We start from the raw sequence: 14,124 nt of genomic DNA on the forward strand, positions 1-14,124 counted from the left end.
CTGGTAATACTTTAGTTTGCTCAGTGGTTCATTTTAATTAGACGTGCATAGGTGTGTTTTCTTATCATTGTTCTACGTCTGTGTGGAAGATCAGGCTTCAGGAGTCAAGTGTGCCCCCTAGTTGAGCATGGCCAGCTTTACATACCTCATTTATCAGTTACTATTCGAAACTCCCCTCCAATCATGTCCTCTGCCTGGTCCGGCTATTTCTGGTGTGGTGGCCACTGGGCTCAGATAAAGGAAAAATCTGAAAGGTTGTTGCATTGGCAGGCTGAGGAGGGAAACCAGTATTTGTCCCTCTGAGTTTGAACTATGTTCCTGAAGACTTGATCATAGACTGCCATCTCAGTAGGTAAGCGAGTGTGTGTTTGGAGATTTGTCTTTCCTTTTTTGTCTTTATTTTATTCATACCTGCTCATTTTGTGTTCTGTCTTTGTGTGCGAACAGAGGGTTATGATTGTATTCAGAGAATGTATTTATGTAGAGTTGAAGGTCAAAGTGTCATCACTAGACCCATGCCAGTTAGGCTCCTACTGTATATGTATCTGAGGTTCAAAGGTTAGACGTTTTGTCACAAACACCTGTGTACTTTTCATCGCTTACAGTTGCCTTTATTGCAGCTTGTTGCCTGTTCCTGCTGACAGTTCACTTTGATGTTTAGTGAGTATGCTGTCTGTAAAGTGGCCTGCTTCTCCTGCCTGTGACCCAGCTACTGTGGAGGTCAAGATAGATGACCTGCACCGTAAACTAGACCAGCTTTTAGCACGCAGTTCCGGCGGAAGCTGCCCAATGTGTGGGGCCTGTACCCAACACAGCCGGGAGCAAGAGGCTACAGCCAGCCAGCTCTCAGCTCAGGCCAAGCTCCTCGAGAACCTGGAGAGGGAAGTCATTGACCTGAGGACATCACTGGAGGAATTAACACAAGGTAAGGTCATTGATATAATGTGACACTCTTTCTGCTATTGCTGTCTTTAAGAGCATAGTGAGATTTCTATTTTACTGAAGCATAAATGCCATTTGCTCATGTCCCTTAAACATTAAAGCACTAGAAGAAAAGTCATGTGACAAAATTCCTGTACCTTTGGCGGCTCTGCAAAGAAGGAAATCTTTGCCTGTACGGACATCAGTGGTAAGTAGTTTTGGATTTATTATTATTTTTTAAATTCTTAGTTCCCTGCATACTTGCTTCACAGTGTTAATGTGTAATAAATGCCATTATTTTTAGTATCTATATTATAATCTTTTAAATGGTGCTAGGTTTATTAGTTTTATGTGGCTGCTTCCTCCACAGGATGAAGTCTATGTACAGCTGGATAAACTTAGAGATCAAAATATAATCCAGCATACTTTTAATGCACCCTGTGGGAAAGGTCAGGAAGGTACCAAGCTTGTTTTCTATAACACTGTCTGTTAGATACCATTCACTTGGAAAGTTGGCATAGATCCATTTCTGTTCTGATGTGATACTATAAGAGTGATTCACTGGTATGTTTAACTATAGCCACCATGTCCCAGGACACACCTGTCAGGAGTATAAAAAGCAAATGAAATCACCGATAGCTAGCATACAGTGAGTTAGCATGATTGAATGTAAAAGGAAACTCCACTTGGCATGAATGTTGGATGCCCAATGCTTTTTTTGTTCTCTGTTCAGACATTCTGATGGAAGACATAGAAGCTGAGGGGCTAAGAGGTAGCAGATCTCCACTTAGAAAGGATTGTCCAGAAAACAAAGCTCTGCATGATCCTCACTTACACAAAGAGGTATGCTGGGCAACACCACAGCCTGGGACTATAACACAAAATGCAGCCAAGATCAGTGAAGCAAATTCACCACTGAGCCAAAATAGTTCCAATACAACACTGTCCTGCTGTACAGCTACAACAACCTCAAAGAAGATGACTACATTAAAACCAAACATGTGCACACCCAAAATGGAGACAAATACACCTTCACTAAAGGTGATCGCTCCACCACAAAAGGCTGTACCAACAATTTCAGCTACGAAAAGTACAACTGCTACAACACAAATACTACCACCAAAGACCACACATGTCCCTGTTTCCTTTAAGGCAACTGTGTCTTCACCTACCACAACAACCACAACAACTTCAGTAGCACGCTCTACAGCACTAGCAACAAATCAGAAGATCCCTGCTATATGGACCGCCCCAGGCAAAACATCTACAAATCTGATTACGGCCATGTCTAGAAATCAAACAAGACTTAATTTCACAGAAAATACTGCACCACCATCTACCATCCAAAGTCTTCAGAAGGCAAGTTTAGGAGTTCCTGATGTAATGTCGCAAGGAATGTCTTCGTTTAAATCCCTGCAGTCACCTGCGTTGGAAACGGTCGGCTCAAAAGTATCCCAGCCAAATGGTATTATCACAAAATCCTTATCCACAAAAGATGAATTGCTACCACCCAAGACAACCGGACCTCCTCTCACAAGTTTGGCCACCTCTATGCCCAAATCTGTTCCAGAATCCACAGCTACAGAGAACATGGAACCAGGCAATAAAGTTCCATTGAAGTTTAACACTTTGAACATTGGTGCTCCTCTAACAGCAACACCACAAAACATTGGCAAGCCTTCATCAGTTGCCCAAGCTACAAAAACTATAGCAACTAAATTGTCTACATTATCACCACCCACACCATCAGCAGCAACCTCCTTTCTCAAACACATCTACAGCTGTCCTGATTCCTTGCAAAGGTAAAGTGAGCAAGTAAGAATGAAACAGGCTTTCGCCATGTACTAAAGTTTGCATTCATCTGGCCAAAGCTATGCCTTTTACTGTTACCTAGCCTTCAGGCCACTGGAGGGAAGGCTGAGTCTGCTACCAGGGGAACAGCACCATTTGAGAAGCCGGGCAATGTATCGGCAGGATCCACATGCAGCAGGCCGCTAAAGACTGGAGGAATAGAGATCAAAATAAGTCCAGAGCCTGAGAGATATACAAATCAGACCAAAATCCCACCCAAAACCTGCTTCAAAGTTATAGGTAAGAAAAAAAAATGTGTGTAACAAAAATCTGAAACTAAGCCAATGAATAGTCATTAAGCCAAGACATAAGTGGTGTCCAACATTTGTTTCTTTGGTTTTGCTACTAGCATTATCTATTTAAATGGTCATGGGACCCCCCTTGAATCTGGAATCCCTTTCTTCTGCCCTGCACTTCTGACTCTGGTAGAAGGCATGGTAGACTTCAGTAAACTTCAGACTTTTAACACATGGTCCTTCCACAAACAGACCTTTGAAAGAAAAAAGATTAAATAAAACCAGACGTTAATTTCCTGTTCTGTCTCCCGGAAGATGCAGCTCTACCTCTGCCATGTTAATCTGTATTCTATGTGACTCTCAGGACACGCCTCGGTCTCCGTAGTAATGGATGCATCACATTGTTAACTTTTATACCGATGCATCAATGAGTGATTTAGTGAAATCCATGAATTCACTAAGAATTCATGGATTGATGGACCCTGAACTCAGGTTACTCTCTGAGTTTTCCATGTTCTCCCCATAAGTTACTTATAGGTTCTCTGTATTCCTCATGTTGTCCAAACCATTTAGGTACCATTTTACAAACCATGGAGCAGTGTCTAAAACTAAATTGCTCGTATGTGTGAATTAGTGTGTGAGACCAAGTATGATTATGGTGCCCATAACTGGCATGCAAACTGGTTTAGATTTTCTTGGCTTGTGTCTAGTGTTCCTGGGATATTCTCCATCTCTTTTGCATCCTTGACCTGGAAAAATTAGTGACTAAAGATAAAGTAGCTATATGGTTAAGGCTCTGGGTTACTGATCAGAAGGTCGCAGGCTTAATCCCCTGCACCACCACCTAGCTGACACTGTTGTCACTGTAACTATTTACTGTATGCTCTAGGGGCGCTGTATCATGGTTTGTTATGGTGTTATGAGCTTTGTGGAATTTTAAAGATCGCTAAATTGGAAAATTGACTCGATTTGTTGCGCTTCATGGAGCTTTTACCAAATAAACAAAATTATTTGCGTGTTTGTAGATTTGTGTCCTCATTAATATCAAGTAGATACACACCAAGCGGCAGTCAAAACAAGTTCTAAACAGAGCCCGTGCTCTACTCTGATTGGTGGCTTGCTGCGTGTTTGACCAGTTAAATTATTACCCACTAATAAATTAAAAGGAACGACAGATTTCAGATATTTGACTTTTAAATGTAGGGAAGTTACAGTCTGCACTAAATGGAGACACTTTAGTAAAATACATATGCCCAAAAAACTACTTAAGTACTGTAATTAATCACATTTAATTTGTTACTGTCCACCACTGATAATATCTGTAGACAAACAATTTTTTCGTTAGTTTTAGACATGTTTAAGATCATGGACTGAATGCAGGATAACAAGATGCTTATATAATTGTTAACATGCACACATTAAAATACATAAATCAAGTTTCTGAATTTGACCTTATGAGATGTGGGGTATCCAGAACAGTCTAATCCCTGCTTCATCGCAGCCCTGTAAACATTACCTGCAGCTGTTCAGACCCTGGTACAAAAGTGGGACAAATGGACATGGATTCGGGTGTCAGCATTCCCAGCATGCCTACTTTGTTGTGTTGCGTCATACAAAATATCTCTACAGCACTCAGACACTTAGTTATATTTATTAATATCTAATGTCACATTAAGTTAGTTAAGACAAACTGCTGACTCGTTATCTAACCTAATTATTCCTAATCATCTCAGACTTGTGACTTTGCTCAAACCTCAAACTAATGTTTCTCCTTTTTTACATAGATGATGTTCCACCGCACCCTGCCCCTTTCCCACATCGGTGTGTCTCTCTAAAGGCGAGTGCACCATCTGACTTCAGCATTCACACTCGAGAAGTTTTGGGAGGGTGAGCTCAAAATCCGACTAATTACAAAATCCTTATAGCAGCTATAGAACACTGTAATATACTATATCATCAGTAAAATGAGTCATATGAACATGAATTGAGAATTTCTCCATGTATTATTGTGTGATTACTCTGTATTATTTTAACACTTTTAAATTGTTTATAGTAAGACAGCGGTAGCTTAGTGGTTAAGGCATTGGATTTTGAATTTGAAGGTCGTGAGTTCAAATCCCAGGGCCCTAAACAAGGCCCTTAAGACCATAGCTGCCCAGTTGTATGAATAAGATAAATGTGTCGACCTGGAAAAGGGTGTCTGCCAAATGCTTTAAATTGAAGACATGTTTAACATCATTATGATTGAATTTATTTGACTTGAATCCCAAAAATACATCATTTACATATATAAATTCTAATTTTAGTGGTCGTTTTGGCAAAGTGCACAAATGCACAGAGAACAAAACCGGCCTGAGACTGGCAGCAAAGATTATTAGTTCAAGAAGTGCCAAAGAGAAGGTGAGTGCTTCATCTTCCTACGTCACCATCTTCCTTTTAGTTGTAAAAAAAACAATGAAATGAATGAAAGTTTGACATTTTCATGGCAGGAAATGGTGCTGAATGAGATTGAAGTAATGAACCAGCTGAATCACGCCAACATCCTTCAGATGTTTGATGCATTCGAGACTAAAAATCAAGTGGTTTTGGTAATAGAGTTGTAAGTATCAGCCGGGTTGTTGCCTATTTTTAATAGACTGAATGAGAGTAATTAACAGATACCTAATAAAAAAATATCGGAAATTCTCATCATCAATATCACCTTCTCCCATTAGAAACAAACATCAATGCTCCACACCTTTTTGTACCCTTTTATGGAGCATTTTCTTTTGCATTATGGCAGCCAACTCCGTGTTGATAGCTAGAATTCATTGTTGGTTGTCATGGTATTTATCAGAGGTAGCTACAGAATGCATGTAAATCCACTCATCTGACGCTCTGTCTCACTGCTTGCCCTGTTTTTATGAGATCACGAGCTAAAATCCCAGCGATTTAACAGCCATCCCTGGACGACAGCCAAGAGAACACAATTGGTGATGCTTTCACGGATGTCATACTTTGTCAATGCCCATCAATCACAGAAACATTAGCCGATCCACGGCACCTGTGAGCACATGTTTGTTATGAAGCCCTGTTTCAGCATGAGCAGCAGTTTAAAAAAGATGGGGTCTGCTGGAATTTAATGTTGGGTTTATAATATAATTTGATCAGCACTGATCAAATCAAATGAACAGTTGCTAAATTCTATGTGGTGTCAGGATGAACCAGAATTGGGATTGCATTGCACCTGTAATTCTACTGCTATATTGCTATGCCTCTTCAAATCTTGATGCTGTGTGGAATTTGACATTCCTTATCATGTCGGTATGGGTTTCCTCAGTGTTCTCTGGTTTCCTTCCACCTCCAAATACCGATAGCAGGGTTGGATCATTGCCGATAACCAATTAATCATCCGATTAAAAAATGGATGCTGGATAAAAAAACAAACACTCCATGTAAGATAGTACTGAACTTAATTGGGGAAAAAAAATAACAGTACTGAATTATGAAAATGTGGTAAAGAAAATAAATATAATTATATTTACTAATGGACATAATTATGTAATTGATAAATTATCAATAAAAAATGTAATATATAACGTCATGCAGCGTGCAGTCTCACATGTAAAAACCAAACAGCACGTGGTGTCAGTGACTCGCCCCTAGGGGCCACTCTCGTAATGACAGCGCACTGGTACCCGGAAAAGCTATCGGTATGGATTAATCACAAAACGGATTAATCAATCGATCCCTACTCTAAAAATCCCCAGTGTGTGTATGTGTGTGTGTACATAGTGCCCTAAGATGAACCATGTGATAAACACCAGAAATAGACTCACTATCCAATATTACCTTGACCAGGATAAAGTAAAGAAAAAGAATGAATGAAATAATGAATGAATTTGTTAATTTGCTAATTAATAGGAACTGCTGATCATGTTAAGAAATGGTAAAAATATCATGGCCTTTTATTGAACAACACAACGCATCAGAGCTTTAGAGGTTCAGCTCAGTGGTCATAAGGACCTTCTGAACGATCCACAGTGTGGAGGGAGGGGAGCTGTTCGAGAGGATTGTAGATGAGAGCTGTCCCCTGACTGAAGTGGACGCCATGGTGTTTGTGAAGCAGATCTGTGAGGGGGTCCATTACATGCACCAGATGTACGTCCTGCACCTCGACCTAAAGGTATGACCCGTCATCACGCGTTAAACAGAAGTAACACAAGTATTTCATCCTGGTTGTCTTATGAACTGCTTCACTTTCAGCCAGAGAACATTCTTTGTGTGAATCGGTCGAGTCATCAGATCAAGATCATCGATTTCGGTCTTGCCAGAAGGTAGAGTGTTATCACATGCTTGTAAATATCTGCCAGAGTGTTCGAAATCTGATATTGTTTCAATCTGAATAAATATTTTGCAAGGAGGATTCATGTGAAAATTCTAAAAGATTCCACTTTTGCAAACAAGTGGAATGATTTTATTAACTTTTAACACTGTGTGTTTCATTCACTTCAAAGATTTTTTCATATTAACCCACAACCAAGATTCTTATGGTTCTTCTTCAGCGGGACATCCGTCTCCATATCGCTCTGTCCTCTATGTCTGTCTCTTTCAAATCAACCACCAATTAACCATCCATAAACCTTCTCCTTGGCCTTTCTCTTTTTCACATGCTTGGTGGCTCCATCCTTAGCATTCTTCTATATCCCATGTACCTTCTCTGCACTTGACCAAACCATCTCAATCATGCCTCATTCACCATGTCTCCAAAACGTCCTACCTGCACTGTCCCTCTAATAAACTCATTACTAATCATGTATATCCTCGTGCCTTTTTAATGAAAATCTCAGCATCTTCATCTCGTCTTCGTCTTTTTATTAACACCACTGTCACTAAAAGTTTTTTTAACTATTACTTTTTACTATTTAATTTTAATAATTAATATTTTGAGTGCAGGCAGATGTAGAGGACAGAGTAGTATGGAGACTGTAATCCGCTGTAGCGACCCCTAACGGGAGCAGCCGAAAGAAGAAGAATATTTTGAGTGCAGAATATTTGCAAAACTTCTACCATTTATTGCAAATGTTAATATTCAGGTTCAACTTTTACACTATGAACTGTATTGAAGCTACTATTAAAAAAACAACAACAACAAAACAGATCAGGTTCTTAATGGAACTGAAAAGAGGACCTTTAAATCGTTTAAGAATTATTTACTGAAAGACTCTTTTAGGAACCAAAAACGGTTCCAGAAAGAACCTTTATTTTAGTCGTTCCTGCCACTGATTAAACCAATTAACTATTATAACTGTAGCTTCGGTTAGATTATATTTGGTCATTATTACCACCTGTTCTTTTCTCCTGCAGGTACAAACCACGAGAGAAGCTTCGAGTTTCATTCGGGACACCCGAGTTTCTGGCACCAGAGGTGGTCAACTTTGACTTTGTTTCGTTTCCTACAGATATGTGGACTCTAGGAGTTGTCACATACATGCTGTAGGTCACTCATATCAATTTCCATAATTTTATGTACTTTTGTGCATATGTGAAAATTAATGTGTGTAAAATTTGAACTGGTTGTGTAAGATTATAATAGAAAGCCCAGTAGATCTAGGAATTCTCATTATCCATGATACATGGTGGTGCAACTGAAGATGCCTGAGCTTGACATTATTCAGAGACTGTGAATGACAATAGGGTATATGTTCATACGGTGTGAAGTTATTAAGTCACTGAGAAATTGTGGAGAAACCTGGATAAATTGTGCCAAACTGTTTTTCTCTCATGCACAGATTAAGTGGTCTTTCTCCCTTTCTGGGTGATGATGACAGCGAAACCCTGAACAATGTATTAACAGTCAACTGGTACTTTTATCCTTAATTCTTTCACAGTACATTTTCAGCTTATTCTCTCTATACAGCCTCGGTAGAATATGTGCGTTTACATGTACAGTACATATATGTTAATAAGATTAACAAATTGAAAAATATCGTTAATGAAGTTAAACAGACAAACATTTATAAATATATTTTTAGAACATGTACCTACCAAACATTTGGAAACATCTAGTCTTTAGTGGTTTTCTCTGGTCCTTTTGTTAATATGCAACAAACTAGGTAATGCTATGATCATCTACTTTGACCAAACAAATATAAAATGTTCAGATGTTCCACTTTATTTTCACAAAACCCCCCAAAAAACATTCAGCTGAAATACTTTCCCATGCCTCTAATACAACTTGACAATAGTTTTTTACACTAGTTGGACATTTCTGTTTGACCTTGTGGTCCAGTTCATCCCAGAATAGTTCAATAAGAATTTCGGTGTGGTGATTGGGCTGGTCATTCCATGATATATAACTCCAGGCGAGTACATATGCTTCAGGTCTTGTTCTAAGGTGAAATTGAAGTATGGAATGGTTGCCATGTTGGTTCAATATCCCTTTCACTTGAAATAAGTCTCCAATCGTACCTGCTCCAAAACGACCCCAAACCATTAAGCTTCCACCTCCATATTTGACTTTGCAGACGAGACAATCTGATAACATCTTTTCTCCTGGTCTCTGTCTTACATGAGTTCAGCTGTTAGAGCCAATAATGTCAATAAAATGGACTCATCTGTGCACAGAAGTTTCTTCCAATCATTCACTGTCCAATTGTTGTGTGTTTTTGCCTTTTACTTTGTTTCATATAAACATGAGGAGCATGCATGTGTCTCGAAAGCCACTAGGTCTTTCCAAACCTTTGACAGGTTCTGAATATACAATATAGCTGAATAACATGCAGTTGTAATTTATGCTTTACAAGAGATCATTTATTCTTCCAGACATAAGACTACAGTATTAGTGAAACTTTCTCTCGACACCTTTAATGATTAAATCTAAGAGTTTTAACTGTTTTTATACGTGAATTTATTACGCAAAATTTACTGAGTGTTATTTCCCTGCACAGGTATTTTGACGAGGAGACCTTTGAGCATGTCTCAGCTGAGGCCAAAGAATTCATCTCCAATCTGCTCATCAAAGAGAGGGGGTGATTTTTAGCTTCAGAAGCTCTGATGCATTTATTAAAATTTGCAAATTGGAAGTTGGTGCTTGGAATGACATTAAATGGACAAAAGTATTGTGACACCCGTCTTTTACAGCCATATGTGGTTCTTTCACAAACGGTAACTTTGGATGCGGTAGCATTAAATTCTCCCTTCACTTGAACCAGGAGACCCAAATCTGTTCTAGCAATGCCTCTGTTCACAAAGCCAGCTTCATGAAGATATATTAACAAGGGTTGGAGTGGAAGATCTTGAGTGTAGTGCTATAGAATTTAGACCTTAACCCTGTTGAACACCTTTGGGATGAATTGGAACGCTGACTGCACCCCAGACCTCCTCACCTCACAAACATCAGTACCCTGACTTTACCAATACCCTTGTGGCTGAATGGGCACAAATCTCTACAAGCAGACTTTCAAATATAGTAGAACATCTTCCCGGATGAGTGGATGTACTTTTAACAGAAAATGGGAGCTAAATAGGAAATAGGACGTTCAACAAAAGCACATGTGCTTATTATAGACAGGTGTCCACCAACCTTTGCCCATATTGTGTTTGTAATTTCAACCTCCACCTTTCAAGCTACAAAGTGAGGGAAGAAAAACCTCACTGATGTCTTTATACAATCTTGTGTATTATTTGCTCTTTCTGGGCACTAAAAGCTTATGAACTAGCATCAAGCTAGGCAGTTAACATTATGGATAGTAGTAATTAATGGTAACTTTCATGTTATAGCATCTCAAAACAGAGAATTGATAAAGATTTAACAAACTACTAACAAAGTAACTTGACTCAGCTAAAGGTAATGCAACAATATAATCGGTTTAAAAAGAGTACAAGGAGTGCTAAAGATATAAGCTAATAATCATGTACAGTGGTCTTTTCTTGGAATGTCTAGACAGATCGATGTTTAGATGTCCAGAACGATGTCTAGATAGACGTCTAGACGTCTATCTAGACATCGTTCTGGACATCTAAACATCGATCTGTCTAGACATTACAAGTCCAGATAGATGTCTAGATGTCCAGATAGATGTCTTGATAGATGTCTAGATGTCCAAATATATATCTAGATGTCCAGATAGATGTCTAGATGTCCAAATATATATCTAGATGTCCAGATAGATGTCTAGATAGATGTCCAGATGTCTAGATGTCTAGATGTCTAGATAGATAGATAGATAGATAGATAGATAGATAGATAGATAGATAGATAGATAGATAGATAGATAGATAGATAGATAGATAGATAGATAGATATTACATTTTAGAATTTGCTAGTTGACCCCTCTGACTTGACTCATTTTTTCATGATGTGGAAAAATCGGGTCAGATTATGACATCTTTTACACCAGTCACCACACCAGTTTATATAACCATGAGCCCGACAGATCTAATTAATCTCACTCTTTCACTTCCTGCTTTCACAGTGGACGTCTTAGTGCTGCTCAGTGTCTTAAGCACCCCTGGCTGAATAATATATCAGAGAAAGCAAAGGGGAGTAATATCATCCTAAAGTCTCAAGTTCTCCTGAGGAAATACATGGCCAGACGGCTTTGGAAGGTAAAAAAAAAAAAAAAGTAATTATTCATACACATGAAATAATAATCAATACTAAAGTCTTTTTCTTCTTTTTTTTGCTCTCTATAGAAAAACTATATTGCTATAGCAGCAGCCAATAGGTTTAAGAAGATTAGCAGTTCAGGATCTCTTACGTCAATGGGATTTTGAAACCCAAAGAAAAGGCTTCAGAGACACCAAATCAGGATGCAAATCAGGTTTTAGGTCCGGTGCCTAAAAAGTAAACCTCAAACACACACAAAAAAGAAAAATGTTTCTGTGTAGCTTTTTTGTTTCCTTTTAGCTGCAATAAAAATAAAAAATACAACATCAGAATCTCTTTAGTATGAATATGAAAAGATACTTCATGTCTTGCTTAAGATTAAAATTAAACCAGGTCTTATAACATGTCTGTTTCTTTTGCACATCAAAAAGCTATTACTGTTTAATCAGAATTACATTTCTTTATATACTTTAGTTAATTTTTACCTATACAACCTATTAAAAAAATGGCACAGTAGACTACACAGTTGTAAAGTGGTCTTAGGTACAAATCTACAGCATCCACTTTTTTATTTCCCCGATCAGAATTTTAAATCACTACAACACGGCATTGTTTGTTTGTTGCCCCCTAACGACAAAGTCATTTAACGTATATTAGAAAGTATATACTGGAAGGTGGAAGGAAACCCGAGAAACCTCAGGAACCCTGAGCAATAAGTATTTGGTTTTACGGCACTCGTAATATCTATTCATTCTAGTTATATAATTATAATTATTAGATTTTTTTAAATTAGTTTTGCTTACATAGCAAATCAAAAGTATTGCTATTGCACATACTTATTTTTGTTATTTTGAATATGAGCAAACATGTGCTGTGCGATATGGTTCACACGGTTGAAAAGAGGTGTTTCATGAGCAATCAGATGAAGAAATTACACAATTTCTAAAGAATAAATGAGGAATCACGGTCAGGTGTTACAACTCCGACATCGTTTGTGACTTGCGGCGATGATGCGATGGCTGATATAATGCCTTCTACCTTTTACCCTTTTGCATCATCACATGTTTCTATCATGTTTGACACGTATCTTCATTCAATGAAGTGATTCATGTGAGATGAGATTCAGCATATTTGAAGCACCAGTATGTGAGCACAATTCTCTTGCTCTTAAGGGCTGTTTGATTGATTTGTCAGGAGTAATGAATGTGTCAGAAGAATAGATGGTCAGATTTTGAGGTGGCTTTCATTTAAAAGGCCATGAACAGTCTAGTGAAGGATGGGTTCTGCCTCTATAATTTCATTAAATTGGAAAGAATGTGGGTATTCAAAAATGGTGGTGGATGAGGTAATAGTTGGCAATAGAAAAAATGGGAGGGACTGTGTTTCTGTGTGCTTCCATGAAACTGATTGGCTTCGTTTCAGCTGAATAAAGTCCTTCTTCTCGGTCACCTCAACCCTGGATCCTTAACTTTGTTTGGTTCTTTTGCTTGGCATTTTGAGTTTGTTATTGAATTTGCTATTGTTATTTTGATATGAACTGGCCATGACAGTGACCATTCATTTTCATTGACTTTCAGCAAGATGACCTTTGGTAACCAAATTGTCGTCTTAGTTGACTGTTTTACTGGGCATGTCCCGAAATATAACAAATTTGATAAAAATGTAACTTTTATGCAAATATGGAGCAAACTAGTGCAGCGACTACCAATAGGCATGAAGCCTATATGAGTGCACTTGATCCATCTCCTGATTTGCTGTCAACACCTATTAGCAGCTTTATAGTACCGTAACTGGCAACTCCGGACAAACAATACCAATTTCTTTTCGATCAGATTCCAAGTATTTCCAAGACCAGTATCATCAATATTAATACTGATAGCAATACTTCTTCATTTGTGATTTGATAGTCTTATATAGATTTTACAAGTCATGATTATTAATATGTAATAATCTGCAATGTTCTTTAAACTGTCCTGCTTTTGAAAATATTCTCTGAAAAAGTACAGATGATGCGGATAAATGAAAAAACGCCACCCCAAAAATGCTTTTTTTTTTATTTATTAAGCTGTAAATCATCCTCCCACACACTTTAAACACACACAGAAAACATTTGCAAGAATACGGTAATTATATTTTTATTAAAAAAATTCATTATTTCAACATAAAACTCCATTAAAACAATTTCCTTTAAGTTTTTTTTGTTCTAAAATCCGCAAAAGACTGGGAAAACCTGTGAAACAAATAAGTTTTGTGGCAAACGCAATTCCGTGATAAACCGGGGGCGCCAGATTCGAACCGTGTTAAATTGGGGGATCACGATATAATTGTCAATGTGCAGCTTGTATAGCAGTACAGATTTACTGTCCCTTGAAAATAACTCAACATACAGCAATTATTGTCTAAAAAACTGCCAACAAAAGTGAGTACTACACTAAAATCCCCCACCCCACCCTCCACTGTCAATAAAAAGTACTAGTAAATTTGATGAGATACTTTTTAATTTTACTTGTGTAGAATATTTTATTA

At 38.1% G+C, this 14,124-nt stretch overlaps 1 protein-coding gene across 2 annotated transcripts; it reads left to right on the forward strand.

Annotated features, from left to right (window-relative positions):
* The first annotated feature begins 197 nt into the window (after positions 1 to 197).
* On the forward strand, positions 198 to 11,930 carry mylk2 (myosin light chain kinase 2). 2 transcript variants are annotated; one of them, XM_083520868.1, is made up of 16 exons: positions 198 to 352; positions 621 to 925; positions 1,044 to 1,129; positions 1,292 to 1,379; positions 1,655 to 2,723; positions 2,816 to 3,012; positions 4,793 to 4,895; positions 5,315 to 5,408; positions 5,498 to 5,607; positions 7,032 to 7,173; positions 7,254 to 7,324; positions 8,355 to 8,483; positions 8,780 to 8,851; positions 9,938 to 10,018; positions 11,465 to 11,597; positions 11,685 to 11,930. In XM_083520868.1, the coding sequence occupies exons 2-16, from the start codon at positions 667 to 669 to the stop codon at positions 11,763 to 11,765; spliced, it is 2,715 nt and encodes a 904-aa protein (XP_083376994.1). In that variant the 5' UTR covers positions 198 to 352; positions 621 to 666; the 3' UTR covers positions 11,766 to 11,930. The 2 variants fall into 2 exon arrangements, with proteins under 2 accessions (XP_083376994.1, XP_083376995.1); XM_083520869.1 differs by lacking the exons at positions 9,938 to 10,018; positions 11,465 to 11,597; positions 11,685 to 11,930 and adding an exon at positions 8,908 to 9,175 and having other exon boundaries at positions 198 to 348; positions 662 to 925; positions 8,780 to 8,877.
* The last annotated feature ends 2,194 nt before the right edge of the window (positions 11,931 to 14,124 follow it).

Source organism: Silurus aristotelis, assembly GCF_946808225.1.
Source record: "Silurus aristotelis genome assembly, chromosome: 19".
NCBI lineage: Eukaryota > Metazoa > Chordata > Actinopteri > Siluriformes > Siluridae > Silurus > Silurus aristotelis.